General features: G+C 35.6%; 2 protein-coding genes across 6 annotated transcripts in view; one reads left to right on the plus strand and one right to left on the minus strand.

Annotated features, from left to right (window-relative positions):
• NDUFAF2 (NADH:ubiquinone oxidoreductase complex assembly factor 2) overlaps positions 1-15,926 on the minus strand; it is a 106,642-nt gene extending 90,716 nt beyond the window's left edge. Inside the window, exon 1 of the mRNA XM_081131067.1 lies at positions 15,687-15,926. Within this exon, the coding sequence (XP_080987193.1) occupies positions 15,687-15,813 (127 nt within the window). The 5' untranslated portion in view covers positions 15,814-15,926. The remainder of the gene's footprint in view (positions 1-15,686) is intronic.
• A 71-nt stretch (positions 15,927-15,997) lies between these two features.
• Positions 15,998-20,453, plus strand: part of ERCC8 (ERCC excision repair 8, CSA ubiquitin ligase complex subunit) — a 41,076-nt gene continuing 36,620 nt past the window's right edge. For 3 of the 5 annotated variants that reach the window (XM_081131070.1, XM_081131072.1, XM_081131071.1), the window contains exons 1-2: positions 15,998-16,129; positions 18,493-18,588. Coding sequence is in view for 3 of the 5 variants with exons in the window: in XM_081131071.1 (XP_080987197.1) it covers positions 18,546-18,588 (43 nt within the window). In the remaining 2 variants the exon portion in view is untranslated. The remainder of the gene's footprint in view (positions 16,130-18,492; positions 18,589-20,453) is intronic. The other 2 variants (XM_081131068.1, XM_081131069.1) reach the window with 1 other exon arrangement.

Genomic DNA, 20,453 nt, shown 5'->3' on the forward strand with positions numbered 1-20,453 from the left:
ATTTTGATGAATTCTAATTTATTTTTTCTTTTGTTGACTTTGCTTCAGGTGTCATATAAGAATCGATAGCCAAACCCAAGGTCATGAGACTTACACCTAGGGGCTTTACAGTTTTAGCTCCTACTGTGAGTTGAATTTTGTATATGGTGTAAGATGGGAGTTCAACTTTATTCTTTCATATGTGGATACCTAATTGTTTCAGCACCATTTGTTAAAGAAACTATTCTTTCTCCCATTGAATGGTCTTAGTCCTTGCTGCAAATCAATCGGCCATGGATGTATAGGTTTATTTTTGAACTCTCAGTTCTATTTTATAGGTCTGTAGTTATCCATTTAAACTGTGTATTTCTCTAAGTGCTCAAAGTGTAAGTACAAAAGAGTTTGGATAAGAAACACTACTCTAAGATCTTTAATTTGGTCTAAACTTTCCCACTAAACTGGTGACATGCTTCCTCAACAGCAACCACATCTGTAACTTGAGATATTTTTTTGGTCGGGAAGATACCTGAGCTGGCACTGATTTTAAGTACCCTCTTCCTGGAGCCGGCATGAGAAAAAATGGGGGTTCTTTAGATTCTCAAAAATCAATTTCAGGCACTCTTCATCATAAACTTATATGGCACTTAAATAGCACTACCAACCTTCCTCTGTTTAGCTCATCATCACTGGGAGCAGAAGGGTAATAAAAGGAGAAAAATGTGACCAAAAAAAGGCACAAGCTTCTACTCTTAGGAGATCTATATCAATTGTTAGCAATAGCTAGTAAACTTGGGCCAAGTGACCCAAAAGACAGTTTACCATATACCTATAGGCATCATCACGAGTAACCTCATAGCCACAAATACTGGAAAATTTTTATTGGGGATGTGTGAACGTTTAGTGTTTGCTGCAAATGACACTCAGTCTCTTGATTAATTCAGGAAATAGTACATGGAAATGGGCAAATGAAAGAAGTGAAGGGGTAAAATACTATCTTATGTTAGTTCCCATTTTGAAGCTACTTGCAAGACTCATTTTCAAGATAGTTTTGAGGAAGAAAAGTCTTAGGAATTATTTTCTTTTAATCTCCGTATTATAAACAGTACAGAAAATGATTATATTTTTCTTTTTTTAAGTTTACACTCACTAATCTTCTAGTAGCTAAAAACATAACCTAGCTAGTCCTGGTCTACCATGTCCACTGTTTTTAACAATGAATACCATTAAGGGATTTATGTACAACTCACAGTACAATGACATTAAAAGGTAGACAGAGGGTTATAAATTTTAAAAGTGTGATATGATCATGGAAATATCCATCATTTTTATTTTTATGAAGGAGGGATGTAGCCTTGTTGGTGCCAAATATGCCATTAGAATTAGATGCTGCCTGAAATTTAGTCATGAGATATCAGAAATCTGCTTCTTTTCCCGTATCAGCCAGAGAAGCAGAACACTTAAGAGCAGCAACAGAATCTGTTACCTGGCAGGAGGCTGCCAGCCCTTGTATCAGGTACTGTGAGAACACTATCACGCAAAAGCTCTACCCCGGAATGCACCTGGATGTAATAATCCCACCTCCTTACATGAGAGGCTCTCTGAGTGTAAGGTAATATCTTCTGAAGGGTTGTACATAAGAAAATTTTCTACCATCTGATACGTCATAAGGTTGGTGATGAGGGTCACATAAGAGGGAAATTTGACTTATTTCACTAACCTCTTTTAGGTGGTATATTTCTTAGCACGTCTTCCGCTCTTCTTTCCCTCTCTGTCTCAACGAGGGAAGTACCAAGGATACATAACAGTGAGCTGAGTAGCCTGGACTAGAAAGATCAAATAACAGAGGCAGAGGAAGGGAGTGGGGGAGAAATGGGGAGGGGCTTGGAGGGTGGAAAGGATGCTTTCTAAACCACACTTGCTTAACTCAGAAATCAGTCACTTGGAGCAGTGCTTCTCCAACTTTAGGATAAATTAGTCACTTCAAGTGACGCATGTGAATCATCTGTGGATTTTGTAACAATGAAGATGCTGATTCAGTAGGCCTGGGATGGGGACAGAGATTCTGCAAGGATGCACAGATTAGATCTGTCAAAGAGAAAGGTGATTTTTCAGGGACTCTGAGCAAAACTGCAGTTACCTTGACCACTCTACTTCCTTCCCGAAATGTCTCCCCCATTTTCTGGTTCCTCATTCTTTCTGTATCTAAAAAGTCTTCCACTCATAGGAAAGCCTCACAAGTAAGAGAGAGGAAGATATCCTCTCTCCTTAAACTTCTAAAACTATTCTCAGTCTTAACTGCCCTTTAATTCAATTTGATTTTGTTATCCTTAATAGTTAAAACAATCCAGAGTGAGAATTAATGATAGCTTTACTCCTCCAAAAGGGGCACTTATATTTTAAAAGATTATCTTATCAACCTACATTAATATCTAGTGGCGTAACTGCTATGTGGAAAAAATCTGAGACTCTCTGCTCCTTACCCATCTGGGGTAACATGCCATTATTTCCACTAAACTTGAATTGGTCTGCTAGGGTTTTGAATATATAGAATCTATATTAAGAAAATATAGATTCAAAGACTCCAATTTTACCTTCTCTGCTATGGATAAGTGGCTTCATATTTCATTTATACTGAAAGCATGACTTGATACAGTGCACTCAAGTATTCAAAATTTTAAATCATAAATCTGACTACAATGGGTCTCCTATACTTAAAAATCCCATTTTAACAATAAATTATCTAGCCAAAAAAATTAAGTGGCTTATGAAGGTTTGGTAAGAAATTTTCCACAGTTAAGTTATATTATAGGAAGGAAGCCAGAAAAAGGTATCACCTACTGTGTGGAATACTGTGAGGAAAGAAAAATGGGATTTTTGCAGAAAGAAATGATGATCACATAGATTAGGATTAAGTAACAGTACCTTTCACTTTGGAGAGAGCACATGACTCAAACCTCTATAACATTTTTATGGTTTACTCAATAGCCACAGCCTTTGTGAAGTTTCTGATTCCAACATTCATGCTTATTCACAGGAAAAAAATATGTTTTCAGCATCTTGAGAGCAAATAAAATTTTATAAGTCTATTCCACATATTTATTAAACAAAAGGAACATTTTTTTAAAGGTCAAGCTATTATAGTTCCAAAACAGCAATAATTCTTATTGCTGAAACAATTTACTTGGAGTTTTCACATATCTTATTTCATAATTTTCAGAAATAGATATAAAAGAATAATCCTCCAAAATTATATATACTAGAAAGAAAAGAAAGCGATCATTAAAATTTTTGTCCCTTCAGTATTAGTTTCTTAAAGGACACAGTTAAATGTTAATGATCACAACTGCCCTTATTAAAATTAAAGCTTTAGATTTGTTGTTTATTCATTCATACAAAATTATAGTTGCCCAAAATGTTCTTGAATTTGTTACCTTTTTGACATTTCAAGCAGTAAGCTACAAATTTAATTCTGCTGGCTCCAAACCTGACCCAGACTCATTTCTGAGACTCCCAGAGTTTAAAATTTAACTATTTTCTATGCCCAAAAAAGAAATAGGTGGGTACCACTTATTGGCTGAGAATCACATTAAGAGCTTGGTTGCCAATAACTTAGCAGGGCATTTCGCAGGTGGCCCATGAATAAGCTGTTCTCCAAGATGCTAATACCTCATTCAGAGGTTCCTGTTTTAGACATTGAAAAAGTTTTGTTCTTGCTCAAGTATTTAATTAAAAAATATAAGGAGGAAGAAATCCAAGTACAATAAAGGTAACACTAGAAAGGGAGATCCTGAAAAGATTTTGTTTGCTAATGGATGCAAAATGGTGGTCATTAGGTAATTCAAAAAAAAAGAAAAAAGAAATTTTTTTTAGTTGTAAATAATGTGCTTAATTCTTTCATTTTCTAATTACACTCTGATGTCATCAACAGGTTATCAAGATTTATCTTCCAGCTCATAAATCAAAAGTAAGTCATCCAAATAGAGTTCAACTAAGTTAACTCCAATGTTAGCACTCTTCATCATACCTAATTTGAACTACACAAATGGTTATATAGCTGACTAAAATCTGACATTAGCTTTGACTCATTTTCCTTTCTTATAATTTAACCAATTGTTTTTATAGCATTTCCAATGATTCAGTTATTTTCCTCATTTGGACATCCTGCTTAAATAAAAACATCTTAGTGAAAGCATACACAGTTATAGGAATATTGCACAACACAGTCAGACAAACTTTTATTTTATTTTATTTTATTTTATTATTTTATTTATTTTATTTTATTTATTATTTTATTTTATTATTTTATTTTAGTTTATTTTATTATTTTATTTTATGAGTTTCAAAAGAGACTGATTGGAAACTGTACCGAGATCACCCGACCTCCATGTTGATGAACATGTGCCACAATTATAACACAGTATTGGGTTACTATTGTTGGTATGTGGCAATGCTTCCATTATGAACCCTGCTGCTTTCATAGCTTTGTGAACTAGCTATAAAGCTTGATTTGATTCTGGTAAATAGATTATTTTCAAAAGAAAAACAGGTAAAAAGCTGTAAATGTAGCAGACATGAGATATATCCATATATAAATAAAGTAATAATGGCACTAAAGAAAGTTCAATTGGTATAAAAAAAGAGTAAGGTATTTATTGTGTAGTGCATACTAATAAAAAGTAGCATACTACAAAATCACTTTAAACTATACCTGTACTGGGAAAATATAGCCTGAGTTCTTAGGAGCTTTGGGCTAGTAACAATCTCAGTTGCCTCATCTATAAATGAAAAAAGTACCCACTGAAATGGCCCTTCATTTACAATTCCTATCTGGGAGGAAATAACTGTATCTTAAAGATACACACATACATACACAGATCCAAAGGAGGTTAAAAATTTAAATGATTTAGATTTCTTTATCTTCTTCAAGCTGATCATGTGGTTTGATATAATAAAAAAATCAAAGTAAAACACTAACTCTAATTTTCTAGCAGAGTAACTTTCAGTGTTTACCAAAGATTAAAAAAAAAAACAACACTCAGGAATTATTTTAATTAGAAATGTTTTTTAATATAAATTATGCTAGGTTATTTTTAAGTTGCTCATTGGAAAACTACAAATGCAAAGTCAGTGCTCTCATATGGAAAAATTAAAGATCAAGAAAGTGAATCTAAGATTCAGAGGGGAAAAATACCTTTGTGAGAATCATGAAGGAAAAATACAAGGTGCCTCTATTAAAAATGAATTTAGAGATAAGTGTGCTGTGCTACCAGCAGCTACTTTTCTTTGGTACAGATGGTTGAGTGGTCAAAAGAAGTCTTGCGGGCAAGAGTACTTTGAAAAATAGAGGAAATACATGTGAGATGAATGCCTATTAATGATATGTTTCAAGTATTGTATGTATTATTGTTCTATATTGATGTCATTAATAAAATACAATTACATGAGAAAGCCTGCTTAATAAAGGCACATCTCCTTTAAAAGCTTTACCAAAGACTTTAAGTATTTTGCATGTGTCCTAGCTTTGATAAAAGTTGGTTATTTTTAAAATATCCCACTTCTACATTTAACATCTTCTCAGTGGCTCATAATTTTACTTTTGACCTTCAATGACAATATATACTAATCTCCAATTTTTGAGGAAAAGTATTTTCTATTTTAAAATGCCTGTATTTAATTATACTGTTAAGTTTATTTTATGATTTTGATCATTAACTAAAGTACTTGAAATATTTCATTACAAACTGGATCTCAGCGTCTAAAGGAAAGTAATTATGGAAATGACATTTCTAAAAAATAATTTTAAACATACACACACACACTTCTAGTGTGCCTGGCACATATGTGATATTCAATAACTATTAAAGAAATGAATGAAAATGGCAGAAGGTGGTCTTAGTTTTGGTGGACTGCCTCCCTAATAGGAACAGTCCCTAAATATAGGTTAATTTCAAAGGCTTCAGAAAGAACATCTTAGAAAAAGAAAGTCAAATTTTAGAGGTAAAGGAACAAGGAATTCTTTCAGGCTTAATGTGAAACCACCTCAAGGGCTTTCATATTCTACAGGGACTACTTTTTATTCCTCTGCTGCTTAAGACAGAGAAGCAGCAGAAGCACTGCCAGAAAGGAAATGAGGTAAGGTAAGCCAAAGTCTGCTCCTGTGGAGTCCATTTCTTCCAATTTAACAAACACTAACAAAATATCTCTACATGTTAGGCACCAACGTAAGTGCTAAGGATAACTCCCATTTCATTCAGAGTAAACGCTCAGTTGCACTGCTATCCCCTCTGACCACAGCACTCTTGCTCCAGATGCCCACTTGGCTAGCTTCTGCACCTCTTCTAAGCCTGTTCAAAATGCTACTATCTAACCAACCGACCCTAACCATCCCATGAAAAATTTCACCCCGGTCCCTACTTCCAGTACTCCTGATTCCTTTACTCTGATTTAATTTTCTTTTTCCCTTAGCACTTGCTATACTATGACAGTTATGTAATTTTCTATTTATGCATATATTTTTTTTATCACCTGACTCCCTTAGTTACAATGCAAACTCAAAAAGGGCATGGGTTTCTGTGTATTCTATTTATTGATATATGTCATGCCTAGAACTATACCTGGCGCACAGTGGGGATTCAATAGCTATCAGTCAAATAGATAAACAAGCTTTTTTCAACACCTGCTACAATTCATACATTGTCCAGAAGAACATACAGAGTCGGGGAAACAAGTACAAAACCAATCAACTATAACACAATGGGGGTGTGTAGTACAAAAGTCAACACTTAGAGAATGGTGAATTCTAGAGGAGAGTTAAAATAAGTACACTGACCATATTTTCAAAACTCTGGCCAGTGAGGGGAAGGCAAGTGTCAGAGGTATTTAAATACAGAAGTAGTACAGTCAATAAGGACTAACTATACATTCATTAACCAAGTGAAGTTCCAGTACATGTAGGAAAGCAACAGTTTCAAAATAAATAAAAATACTTGCTATAAATTTACAATATGCATCCACATTAAATATCTACTCAATATTTTAATCCCTACCCACTCTTCAATTGACATATGTCAATTTCTCTAATTTTCCAATGTTTACAAATATAGCATCAGTTGAACACAAAGTGAAATTGCAAATCTTGCAAAATATGGTTTCATGAAGTCTATGAAAGTAATGTAAAATTATAAGAAAGCAAGAAAATCATTAATTTCTAATTGAGGTGGATAGGATAGACCAATAAGGATTAGAACATGAAAGGAGATTCACAGGATAATGAACAGAATATTTGGCAAAGATTAATAAAAATCCTTAGGAAATTTGAGTAAGCCCTCAAATTTCGCAAAAAGAATACTTTTCTTAATCCTATTGAAAGAAATAAATGTGAAATAAAGGATGTCATATAGTGCTATAATTTTGTCAGAAAAACTATGTTAAAAAATCATTATTCAATTCTCAATTCTATTAATTAACTTATAGTTGAAATTACATAGTAAATTTTATTGAAGATTTCAGGTTTCAACATAAAGGGCTAATCAAACTTCTCCCTCTCTCTCATACACACACACACACACACACACACACACACAACTACTACCACCACCACCATCAAAATAGCTCTTTTTCTAGACACTTCATACAGGTCAGTTTAAGTGGTCTCTTTTGTGCACCTTCTTTTATATTTGAGAATGAGCAGACAATGAAGAGGGAAAGATGGAAAATATATAGAAAAGACAGAAGATAATTTTCATAGTAAAGCCCTGCTGGGAAGACTGGATCAATGTCTGTTTAATGAGTTATGCTTTTTAGCCCTGGCTGGGTGGCTCAGTTGATTGGAGTGTTGTCCTATACACCAAAAGATTATGGGTTTGATTCCCAATTAGAGCAAATACCTAGGTTGTGGGTTCAATCCCGGTTGGGGTGCATACAGGAGGCAACTGATAGATGTTTCTCTCTCACATCAACGTCTGTCTGTCTGTCTGTCTCTCCCTTCCTCAATAAAAACATATATTTGGGTGAAGATTAAAAAAAGTTATGCTTTTTAATAAGCAAAACATAGAAAATAAATAACTTTATATGATATATTCAGCTGAGAAAGAAAAGTTTAATTAGAATCTCTGGCAGAGGGTGCAAGTGGTCACTTGAACCACAAAGTGGAGGCACCAGTGATCTAGAAGGCAATAAAGACAAAAGGAAAAAAATAGCTTCTTTGGTATTAAAATTACAAAACTATATATTTTTTTTAAATTGTATACTACCTAAGTAATTTTATAAAAATAGAAATTTATTCTAACAACCAAACAGTGAAGTCTGCAATACAGTTCTGAGATAATTCTCTACCCAACCCATTCAATTGTCAACTCTCAAAAGCAAGTATGTCAACTGGATTTTGTAATTCTTGCAGAGTGACTAACACTTAGAAAGTCTGGAAATAGCAACAGAAATGAACTGTTGAACTGAGCAATACTTTGAAAAGTGAGAAGGCTAAGTAATAAAAGTAACGGTTTCACCTGGGTTCTACGCAAAGATAATACAAATGGGTACATCACTAGATGCCCTTGATAAATCAACATTAGGTATTATTTTTCTCATTTGTTATAATTTTTCCACCAATACAGTGAACATGACAAGTTCTACGAATAGTGTCTAATTCACAGTACTTAATAATTATCATTCTTGTTGCTATTGATATTACTATTCTTAATGTGAAGCAATTATGAAATCTTCAAAGCAAGAGGACAAGTACACCATTTTTCTCTTTCAAGAAATATTTTCAGCCTCACTTAGAAATAGATATAACACAACTTAATCACTCATTCATTATTAGTTTTCATTTCTTCTCAAAATGTTCCTATATTCCCTTGGCAGGGAAAGGCAGAATTCAAGATTAAGGTTCCTTGAATTCATTTTAAAGCCAGTATAAAGGATTGACATGCTTGGCTGAGAACACATTTCAACCTCCTGTTTTTCTCTTGGATAAAAGCATGACACAGATGTGGCTCTACTGGTGTGAGATAGGAAAGCAATCACGAACTACAGGGCTTTGTTGGTATTATCCTTCACCAAAATACAACTGTTTAAGTACATGCATACACACACAAATTAAGGGAATTCAATAAGCAACTGAAATAGTCTCAGAGGAAAACACTGTTATGAAATGAAATTTTAAAATGAAGATCAGAAAAAAGTGCAACCTTTGGACAACCCTGACATAACCTATATAAAAAGTTTATAATTATTATTTTATATTCAACAAAGTATTTTAAAGGAAGTTCAACTTTTTTTGGATACCACTAAATAGAAAGCATGTTTTAGATATGATCATAAGATATTTTAGGATATTCTATCAATTTAATAATGTTAAATTATTGTTAAGATAGAATATTACTTACTGTTGGAAAAATTATATGTATGATTTTTAAATTTTCTGGTCAATTCTTCAAAAATAATTGCCACTTACATCATTGTGCATTACTGACTAGGAAAAATTCATGGTGTCATTTTTAAGTTCTTGTCCTACAGAAGCATGGAACAGAATCACAAATTTCAGAGGGAAGACAGGGTTGGGAGGGTGGGTAGGGAGAGATTAACCTAAGAACTTATATGCATAACCCATGGACACAGATAGCAGTGTGGTGAAGGCCTTGGGGGCGAGTACAGGGTAGAGGGGATCAGTGGGGGGAAAAGGGGGACATTTGAAATACTTTCAACAATAAAGACACATTTTTTAAAAAATTTTAAAAATAAAATTCTTGTTTGAAGAATTAGCAGTTTATAAAGCAGTAGTGCAGAGTTTATTTGGGTGGAAAAGTAGAAATCCAATTATTTTAGAGAAAAGATTCCTCCCTCAAATCAGCTCCAAGAAAAATATTTAATCTGACAACCTACAGTTTTTTAAACAATGCTGCCACCTGCTGGAAAAATCTGAAATGTGTCTTCATTATTTCTCAAATGGAGTATCACATTCAATCGAGCTATATCATGATCTTCCAATTACCTACTGAAACAAGACACACCTTCTTAATAAATTTGACCATTTAATTTGTCTGATTCTTAATAAATATGTCTTAATTGAATAGTAATTCATTAGAGGTTTTAGTATATTTAACTACTAAATACAAATTGGTTGAGGTGACATCATCAAAAACAATGCAGCTCTTTAAGTACATATAACAGTGGATGATGCAGGTTTTGAATTATCAGATGATATGTTCATCCTGAAAGGAAAAAAACTAGATTGGGTATCTTAACAGAAGTTTGATGCTAGCAATAAAACTAAACTTGGATGGTCACTGACTAAGCGAAGTCCAAACAGGAACCACACTAGAAACGTTATGGAAAAGACATTCATTTCTAATGAGAGTATTCTAGTCTCTGAAGAATAATTTGGCCTATTTATCATAAATAAAAATATTCCTTGCCCTGGCCGGGTGGCTCAGTTGGTTGGAGCACTGTCCTATACACCAAAAGGTTGCAGGTTCAATTTCTGATCAGGACATACCTAGGTTGTGGGCTCCATTCCCAGTCAGAGTGCGTATGGGAGGCAATTGACCAGTGTTTCTTTCTCACATTGATGTTCCTCTCTCTCTAAAAGAAATCAACAAAATCATTTCCTTGGGTAAGAATAAAAAAACATATATATATCTTAATTACCTGTTTTAAGATTTTCTAAAATCTTATGGTTTTAAAATATTTTGTTTTGTTTTTGTTTTTATAATTCTGGGTCCACAAATATCTCAATTCATTTAACAGCTGTTTTTTGAATACCTACTCTGTACCCAGGCATGTGTACATGACTCTCAGTATTAGAAATTAAACAATCACCCATGTTTAAGATGAGGGTAATAATCTCTAGCTATATGGTTGTTGTAAGAACATGAAATAATCAGAGTTCACACTCAATGAATGCTATCTTTCATTAATGTAAGCATTTCTAAAAAGACTCAAGGCTATGTTAAGTTCAGAACAAAATGGAGAAAATATATTTCTAATTTGTTACAAATTAAATATGTAAACTTCAGTTTAAAATAGCCATTGATTCATGTTTACCTTATTTATCTTCCCAAATCCTACTGAATTTATTAAAGAACACTATATAAGGGGATATGAAGTTATACTGGAAAACAGAGAAAGGTAATAATAGGCCAGAAAATGAAGCCAATAGACCTGAAATACATAAAATGGATATGTTTTGCATAAAGCAGTGATGAATAAATATTTGTCACATGAGAAATCCATAAATGATACAGAATGAGATGGAAGGCAAACTCAGCAGTGCTGACTGGCCTGTGAATCAGCACAGACATACAGGCCAAACTGGAAAGAATCTATATGGGTTTCTCAAAAAGAAGTACTGAGGAAATTCTAAGCTTAGAGCAAAAGGATGGAAAGCAAGAGGCAAATAAATGGTAAGGGTCAAGTCAAAGGAATTTGAAAATGCTACCAGTGCTCCCACAGGGGGTTTTAGTTATCACTAATATGAACAGCTTGTAAGATGTCACAAAATAAAGTTATAGCAAAAACAAAAACCTCTTAACAATAGCATGTGCTAAGTATCTCAATGAGCTCCTTCCCCCTTTCTCATAGGGAACTACAACTCTGACTTGATACTGACACTTAAAAGATTCCCACTTGCAGACGCTGAAAGAGAAGGCATACTAAGTACTGAGTACAGTTCTCTCAGAGAAATTCTATCAGAGCTAGGTAGGAAGACACAGGCTGTAGCATTCACTCAGATCTCACTTGATAAAAATAGTCAATTTCTAGTAAAATGAAGGCTGTGCTTCAAGAAGGGTAGTCAAGAGTAAGAAAACATAAATAACAGAAAACATTAAAAAAAAGATGACTGAAGTAAAACTAAATTCACCACTTATTACATCAAATATGAATGGGATAATGTCATTATTTTTTTTAAAAGAAGTAGCATCCTGTTCAGGGAGCTCAGTTAGTTAGAGCATCATCCCTGATATGCCAAGACTGCAGATCCCCAGTAAGAATCAACCAATGAATGCATAAATAAGTAAAACAACAAATTGATGTTTCTCTCTCTCTTCCTGTCTCTCCAAAATCAATAAATAAAATTTGAAAATAAAGAAGTAGTTTTTTTCCAACACCCACCCACTCATAAAAAAGCAGAGGCTTGTATATTGGCGAGGGGGTATCAACATAAAGAGAGAACCCATAAATTACAAGAGGCTTAAAAACATATTAGCAATCAAAACATAAAGACTGTTTGAAGCTTGATTTATACAAATCTCAAAAATAAGTAAACAAATCAATCAATGAAACAATAAGAGCATTATGGGACAACCAGGGAAATGAGAAGGGCAGGATATTTGGTGATATTAAGGCATTGTTGATTTCTGTATGTGATGATGGCGTTATTGTATATTTAAAAACAGGAGTCTTTGTGTTTAAGTGATATATACTGAAATGTTTATAGGTAAAATGACATATTTAGTATTTGCTACAAAATAAGTGGAGATGAGTGGGCAGTAAATAAAATTTAGCCATGAGTTGGTATCTGTTGAAAGTAATGGATATATGGAGGTTTGCTTTATAATTCTCTCTACTTTATATGTTTGAAGTATTCCATAATTCAAAAATTAGAAATAAATAAACAGATAAAACAGAAATAAATCTCAAGTTAGAATGAAAGCTAAAATCCAACTAATATTTGAGGGGTTTTTTAAAGGAGGCGCATAGAAATGACAAAAAATAACCTTCAATTTTAAACAAAATTCAATTTTAGATTAAGAAACCTCAATTTTAAATTACGCCTTTAAAGTTTGGTTTATATCTCTTCTGATTTGGCTACCCAAAAGTATTTGAGAATTCCATATTAGAAGGCCATCTTTTTTAAAAAAAAAAATCAAAAGCATAAAATGTAAAATTCAGGAAATATTATAAGTAATGTGTTCAGCACAATGATAATTGAAATATTGTGAGTCTAAATATATTCATAAAAATATAGAAAATATAATTTGGCAGTAAGTGCTTTCATGAAAACCTTAGCACAAATTTTTGTTTGCTCACAATTTTTTATAAGTGTACGACAATGCTTCATTAAAAAACTGAGAGAGCAAAATGAAAAAAATCTTTTAGAATGTAAGATTTTCTTTCTTTTTTAAAAATATATCTTTATTGATTTCAGAGAAAGGAAGGGAGAGGGAGAGAGAGAGATAGAAACGTCAATGATGAGAGAATCACTGATCGGCTGCCTAGCCCACAATCTGGGCATGTGCCCTGACCGGGAATCGAACCTCGATCACCTGGATCCTAGGTCGATGCTCAACCGCTGAGCCATGCCCGGCCGGGCTAGAATGTAAGATTTTCTAAGAAAATGTTGAAGTTGAAAAGAGATTCATTTCATAATTATTTCAAAAAAGAACAATTTGAAAATCACTGCTAGTCTAGTGTAAACAATTCACTATGCAAAAAGCCCTGAAGGTTATACAGTTTTAAAAAATGTATTCCAAAAGTAAATCTACCATGTTTGATGAAATATTCACCCAACATTCTAAAAGCAGGCATCACCCTGGCCTAGTGGCTCGGTTGGAGCGTCCTCCCCTACATCAAAAGGTTGGGGGCTCACTCCTCGTTGGGGCACATATCTAGGTTTCAGGTTCAATCCCGGGTTGGAGCATGGGAGATGGCCAATCAATGTTTTTTCCTCAAATCAATGTCTCTCTCTCTCTCTCTGAAATCAATGGAAACATCTCCTAGGCTAAGGATAAAAATTAATAAATAATAAGTAACTAAAAGCGGGCATCACCGTTACCTGCTATCCCTGCCTTTCCGCCAACCGATTCCATTTTGGAACATCAACTTTAGCTCAGTATTATGAAAATAGAACACTACTTAGCAATAAAAAGGAACAACTGCAGACACATGGATGAAACTGTACTACAGTGTGCCATGTGAAATGAGCTAGACTCCAAAGACTACACCCGTATAATTCCATTTATATGATATTCTAGAAAAGACAAAACTAAAGGGACATAAAACAGATCAATGATTGCCAACGGGGTATGGGGTGAGGGAATTAAGCACTAAGGGGTAGGAGGGAATTGGGGGGCGAGATGTCAAGAACTGTTCCATATCTTCATTGTGGTGACAGTAACACGACTAAGCATTTTTCAAAAGCCATAAAACGGTACACCAAAAAGTATGAATGTTATGAATGTAAATTATACTTCAACTAAAAGTCAATCTGATATTCTGCATACTTTTAAATGTTACTGATAACTTATAGAAAAGAAATATCTTTCTCTCTGCTTGAAATCTGCCAAGAAATACTTCATCACCATACTAAGTTTTTTGTGGACTTAAAAAAAAAACAAACAAAAAAACAAGTATTCTTGCCCTGACAGAGTTTAGGAGCTCATTGGGGAAACGTCTAAAATATTAAAATAAGCCCAGCTGGGCATGGCTCAGCGGTTGAGCGTTGACCTAGGATCCAGGCGATCAGGGTTCGATTCCCGGTGAGGGCACATGCCGGGGTTGCGGGCTGCAGCCGATCAATGACTCATCATTGATGTTTCTATCTCTCTCTCTCCCTCTCCCTTCCTCTCTCTGAAATCAATAAAGATATATTTAAAAAATAAAAAAATATATTAAAATAAGTTACAGAAAAAGGCTAGGCAAACAATTTTGAGTGATAAATCACAGAATATACTTTACGTGTGCTCTATGAGGAAGGAAAAAGTAATGCCCTTTGTCAAGAGTTACAGAAAATGAATGGAACACAATTCTGGTCTTACTGCCTCTCAATATAATGATTATTATCATCATCTCTAACTGTCGAGTGAGGAGGCTGAGACTTGGGGAGGACAACTACTCCATGACCCCTCAACTATCAGGTGTCAAAGTTGAAATTCTAAACCAAGCCTTTCCAAAGCCTGAGATCTTTAGCATCGCGGTGTGGGACCAGCACAACAGAGGTTATGACTCCGGCTAAGCGGTGTGATTTCAACGGACAGGAACGCCCTCTAATTCCTTAAACTTCACTACGTACTTCGCACGAATTCTACACAGAAATATCACGACTTAGAGCCACGTACTGTAAGATGAGTTCAACAGGGTCTTGGAGTGAAAAGCCGCGGGAAAGGTACCATGGAGCCTTGTGGGGATCTCTTTCCCACGTGGTTAGTGTGCACCCGCCTACTTCTGATAGGTTTTGGTTGTAAGGAAAGTGATGCTCGGGGCCAGTCCGGAGCTACTGACAAAGATCAACGCCAACAAAGCGAAAGCAGAGGCGCTCACGACACTCCTCTTCAGTTACACCACTCTGCCCGGGTGGCGAGCAGGCCACGGGAGGAAAGGCCACTTTCCTGCCCCTCGGAGGACCTTTGGTAAAAGACCTCCAAGGGTTTGTCCCCGTCTGCGTCCCCCAACGGCAAGGACCAACGCTGGGGCGTCCGGCGCCCGCGTGGCTCGCGCGCGGCGAGGAGACCGGTGTGCGCCGAGCTCGCGCGGGCCGCGGTCGGGCGCACCGGACCCAGGCGCCGGGCGCAGGGACAGCGGGCACACAGCCGGCCGGGCCTCGGCACAAAGCCGCTCGGCGAAAGCCACCAACGTGAAGGGGTGGCGGGGAGAACGAAGTCGGATTGCCCCCTCAGGTGACATCGCATGTGTCGCCCGTTGCATTAGTTTACGATCTTACTTTCCCCGATTTTCTAACCGCGCCACCGCTGCGCTCGCTGTCATCTCACCTCTCCAGTTCTTGTACGCCGGGATATAGTAGTATTTGTTCCCGAACTGGTCTGTGCCCACTAGCTCCTTCACTTCCTTAGACAGCGCTCTCCACAGGGTGCGGAACAGATCCTGAGACCAACCCATGCCGGCTGCCCGGATGCCGGCAAGACCCGCCAAGACAGTAACAAAAACGCCCCAGCGGCCGAGCGCGCCCACCAGCCGGGGGAACGCCGCTACCTCCGTGATCACGCCCTTCCAGTAACGGCGCTCACCATTGGTCAGACGGCTTCATGGCTCTCCCAATGGGAGACTCCGCTGTTAGAGCCCCGCCCCCGAGCTCTGTCATGGCTGCGTCCAGTGTTCCTACGGAGTAGAGGAGCGGGATGCTAGGGTGGTTGTCGGCCCGACGAGCTGGACTGGACGACCCTCTTCGCCTACGAAGAGCGGAGTCCACACGAAGGTATAGAGACTTTACTCCTTTCTGTAACAGTCCAGTTAAAATTTGAACCAATAGCTGTGCTACCCTTGCCTCACACTTTCCCGCCTCATTATCACGTTCCTCTCAACAAACTCGGATTTTTCTTTTGGAGCATGTACCAAAATTCCCTGTATGTATATGCATGTACCTAGGATGTATAAAAATTACAGCCTCCCAGGAGGAAAGCAGGTATTCAACATAAAGCGTACTGTTTGCTCCAAATAGTTCAGGCACAGTGAACCATTCTTATCCAGGAGTGATGGGAACTCTCCAGAAATCCCAGAAACCAGGCAAGGGCCAATCTTGCAAGCAGGCCTTTCTAAGGATAGCAGTTTCAGGCCTGCTATATTAACTCTATTTTTGCACACCTCGTCTCCTTCCACGCACACCTCACCCGTTTCCCTGTCTCATTACCCTCCCACTTTCCCTTCATCTTAACCCCTCCTAGTTCCCAAACAATTCAGTGTTAAAGGTTGGGCAGAGGTAAGCTTCCAAATAGGGGTTAGGTTGACCCAGAGTGACATTTCAGAGCCTGAGCAGGTTGAGGAGGTAGCCTAAGTGTGGAGACTGACAAGCCCAAGGTGATGAGGGTGTTTGGGGGAGGCAGGAATCAAAGCCCAAGCTTGGTAAATAGCATCCTTGTGGGGGAAGGGGATAGTAGTGATGATGGAAGATTAGTTATATACTGGGAGATTGGTCAAATAAAAACATTAATGATAATGAAATCCATATTTCTCTTTGATAGAACTCAAGGAAGGGATGATTACCTTAGCACATGTTTGTTTGATATTATTTTACTTGTTAAAAGAAACACATATTACTGTTATAATTTGAATAATCATCAAATGGAAAAATATTTTAAGAAGAAATGGAATTTCAATGGGAAAAACTATTTTCTGGTGGAATATTGAAGCTTAGAAATGTCAGGACAGCATGGTGGTATGGAGGGAAATATGTCAGAGTTCAGGTGCATTTCAGACAATTATTAGATGAGTGAAGTTAGCCAAATTACTTATGTCTTACTTTAATATTCAGGAAAAGCATTTAATAATATAAACAACCGTCTAGGAAATCTGCCACTTAGGATTATTACTTATTACAACTTATTATTACCACTAATTACAATGTCAGCAAATAGTAGGCTTTTAATATTAACTGTTACTGAGGAAGATCAGAGAAAGTAGTAAGTGGACCTAAGGCTAAACTGTCCTCCAGAAGACAAAGGGCCATGTATATCTTTAAATCAGCTTGCTACTGCTAAAATGATTTCCAAAATGATTTTGTCAGTACTGCTACTGTCAGTGTGTAAAAATATCAGTTTGATCCTTTTGTAGCCCTGCATTGATTAATTTTATGGGCTGTACATTTCATATAAATTAGCATCATATTGATCAATAATGAATTTAAAAATCATTCTGGTTAAATTAATGCAAATTATTTTTAACATCCAACAAATTGAGACAGATTTTAATAGTTAACATTCACTAGGCACTTACTATGTCTAGTCACTGTAATGAATGAGCACTTTTTTATGTATTAACTCATTTAATCTTAATATACTGACCAGAATAATGATGGTTTACAGTTATGGAATACCAGAAATTTCATTCATCTTAATTTATGAGAGTACTTGTTAATCATTTTATTTATAAATATTTAATTGGCTTTATTTAAGTGTACCTAATTGTTAAGTTAAACATGCTCATTTTGTGTTTACACCTAAGGCATGAGAAATACTCCTGGAAATTTATTTAAAATACTGTAATTTAAGCTTTTGTCCACTAGGTGTCCTCAGTTAATTTATCAATTTCAATTTTCATGAAAATTTGTGACTCAATATCTTAATGAAAACTTAATAAAATGCACTCTTTAAATTAAGTCTAAGGTAGTACTTCAGGAGAAATTCTTTACATGTAATTGTTAGTACTGTTGATACTTTAAAAATTTGCGTAAGGTCTTTAAAATCCATAAAAACTTTTTCTGTCTGGTAGAAAGACTTAAGCATTACTTGTGATTTTTCTTTTAATCCTCCTTCAAGGACATGTTCTTATTGACTTTAGAGAGATAAGAGGGGGAGGGAGATCGAGAAAGAGAGGAACACGGATCTCGTATGTGCCGGGATCAAACCCACAACTTAGGTATGTGCCCTGACCGGAATGAACCCGCAACCTTTTTGGTGTAAAGGATGATGCTCCAACCATCTGAGCCACCCAGCCAGATCCTACTTGTGATTTTTATACTATATGTAATCTTAATAAGATAAGGACATTTTTTATGTTTGAATTCTTTTCTTATTGTTTAGTTTTATCTTTTTTCTCCCTTGTTTAATTTTTATATTTTTAAAGGGTTCTGGGACTGGAGTTAAACAAAGACAGAGACATTGAAAGGATCCACGTCAATGGAGTTAACAGCCTGGACATTGAACCTGTTGAAGGGAGATAGTAAGTTTATACGTTTTTCTTTGTAAGTGAGAAGCAGTAAAATCTTGCTTTCAGATTAATTATATAAAGGTTCATAAATAGTAAAAATTTTAAATTGTAGCATTTTTAATCTGGTATTACTAATCTCAAATAAATACAGAATTTCATGCCTTCAAAATGTTGCCAGATAGATTCCAAGCTACTTTACTATAAATATATTCATTGTTAACTCAGAAAGCTTTTAAGTGCTGGGGTGTGTAACTAGTTGCTACTCTCAAAGAGACTAATGGGGAAAAAATATTAAAAAGCAAAAGTATATTTTAAAGCATTAAGTTTGAAGCAAACCAGACTTGTATTTGAGTTCCTCCTGGTTTTACCACTTACCAGCTATATCACCATGAGCAATTTATCTATCTTTTCTAATTCTTAGTTGCCTTAGCTATACAATGGGAACAATAATACCAACAAGTTCATTGTGAAGATTCATTGAGATTATATGTATAATATGAGTAGCATAGGGCCTGGCATATCATTAGTGGTTGCTACTACTCCTGTTAATCAAAAGCATTATTATCACCTATACTTTTACACCATTCAGTCCATTTCTCACACAACAGCTAAAGTGCTTGGAAAAATGCAAATTGGAACATGTCATCACCCCACTTAAAACTTATCTTTACCCCCACATGACTTTACAGGAAAGTTCAAAACCCTTCATGTAGACTATTAATTAAAACAAATGTAGAAGTAACTAAAAAAAAAGTTTATCGTGTCATGTTTACCATTTGCCCCACAATTTTTCTATTATAATGAAGTATTATGACTATTATTACTAACATTAAAATAAGCCAAGAAAGGTTTGATAGAATTCTACTTTTTATTTCTAGCTTCTGTCATGGTCTCACCTGGTAGTATATGAGAAACATGAAGACTGAACAAGTCCTCACTTTAACACATGGTTAAATCTAAAAGACGACCAGCGATAACTCTTTTCCTTTTCCTGACCTTTTTCAGGCTTAACCTAACACCTCCCATTCAAGGACAGCTGTGGGGCATTTGCAGATATGAACAGCTAATTTCTTTTGGTCCTGGATTGAGGTAGAAAGAATATTTAGTACAGATTCTTCAGCCGTCCATTTGGGATAATGATCAGTTCAATCTGTGAAATACATGAAGCCAGTAGGCTGCCAGTTGGCAGAGTCATTGGGAAATGTGGGAAATTATAGATTATATGTGCATTAAATATGTGTGAGAAATATAAGCTGAGGAGTCTTTTTGCAGAGCATATAGAGAAAGTCAGGATTCTTGCTACAATGGTTTCCCCCTTTATTGCATGGTAAAAGTCTACAACTATTTATTTCATTGTTTGCTAAGACTTGTATTTTGCATCAAACCCTTTTGGCAGCAAAGAGAGAAATAAATAGTAAATTGTATATTAATGGAAAATTTAATACTAATGTTCTTTTTCTTAAAATCGATGCACATGAAACTTGCTCTAAATACTCATTAGTATTTACCACCCACCATGAGAGCTGTAGTGAATTCACTGGAAACTGGAATGGAAACCAGTATACACAAATCTGGTAAAGAAGCCTTTATTTCCAAAGTTAGAAGTTATTTTAAAATAACTCCTAATGTTATGAAAATAACATTTTAATAGGTGCAACTGCGTAGTGTACATTTGCATACCATTCTGTAAACCTTGACTTTTCTTTTATACCTTCTCAATTCTTCTAATTAATTTTATTTATCTTTAGTACCAGGCTATCTTATTCATATAAAAACATGCCGTGTTTTCTCTATTACAGAATAACAGTCTCACAGCTTATGTCAGTGCCATCATACAGTCAATTAATTCTGATAATGATTCAGTTTTTTCATCCAAG

The sequence above is a fragment of the Miniopterus schreibersii genome, assembly GCF_964146895.1.
Source record: "Miniopterus schreibersii genome assembly, chromosome: 3".
Lineage (NCBI taxonomy): Eukaryota > Metazoa > Chordata > Mammalia > Chiroptera > Miniopteridae > Miniopterus > Miniopterus schreibersii.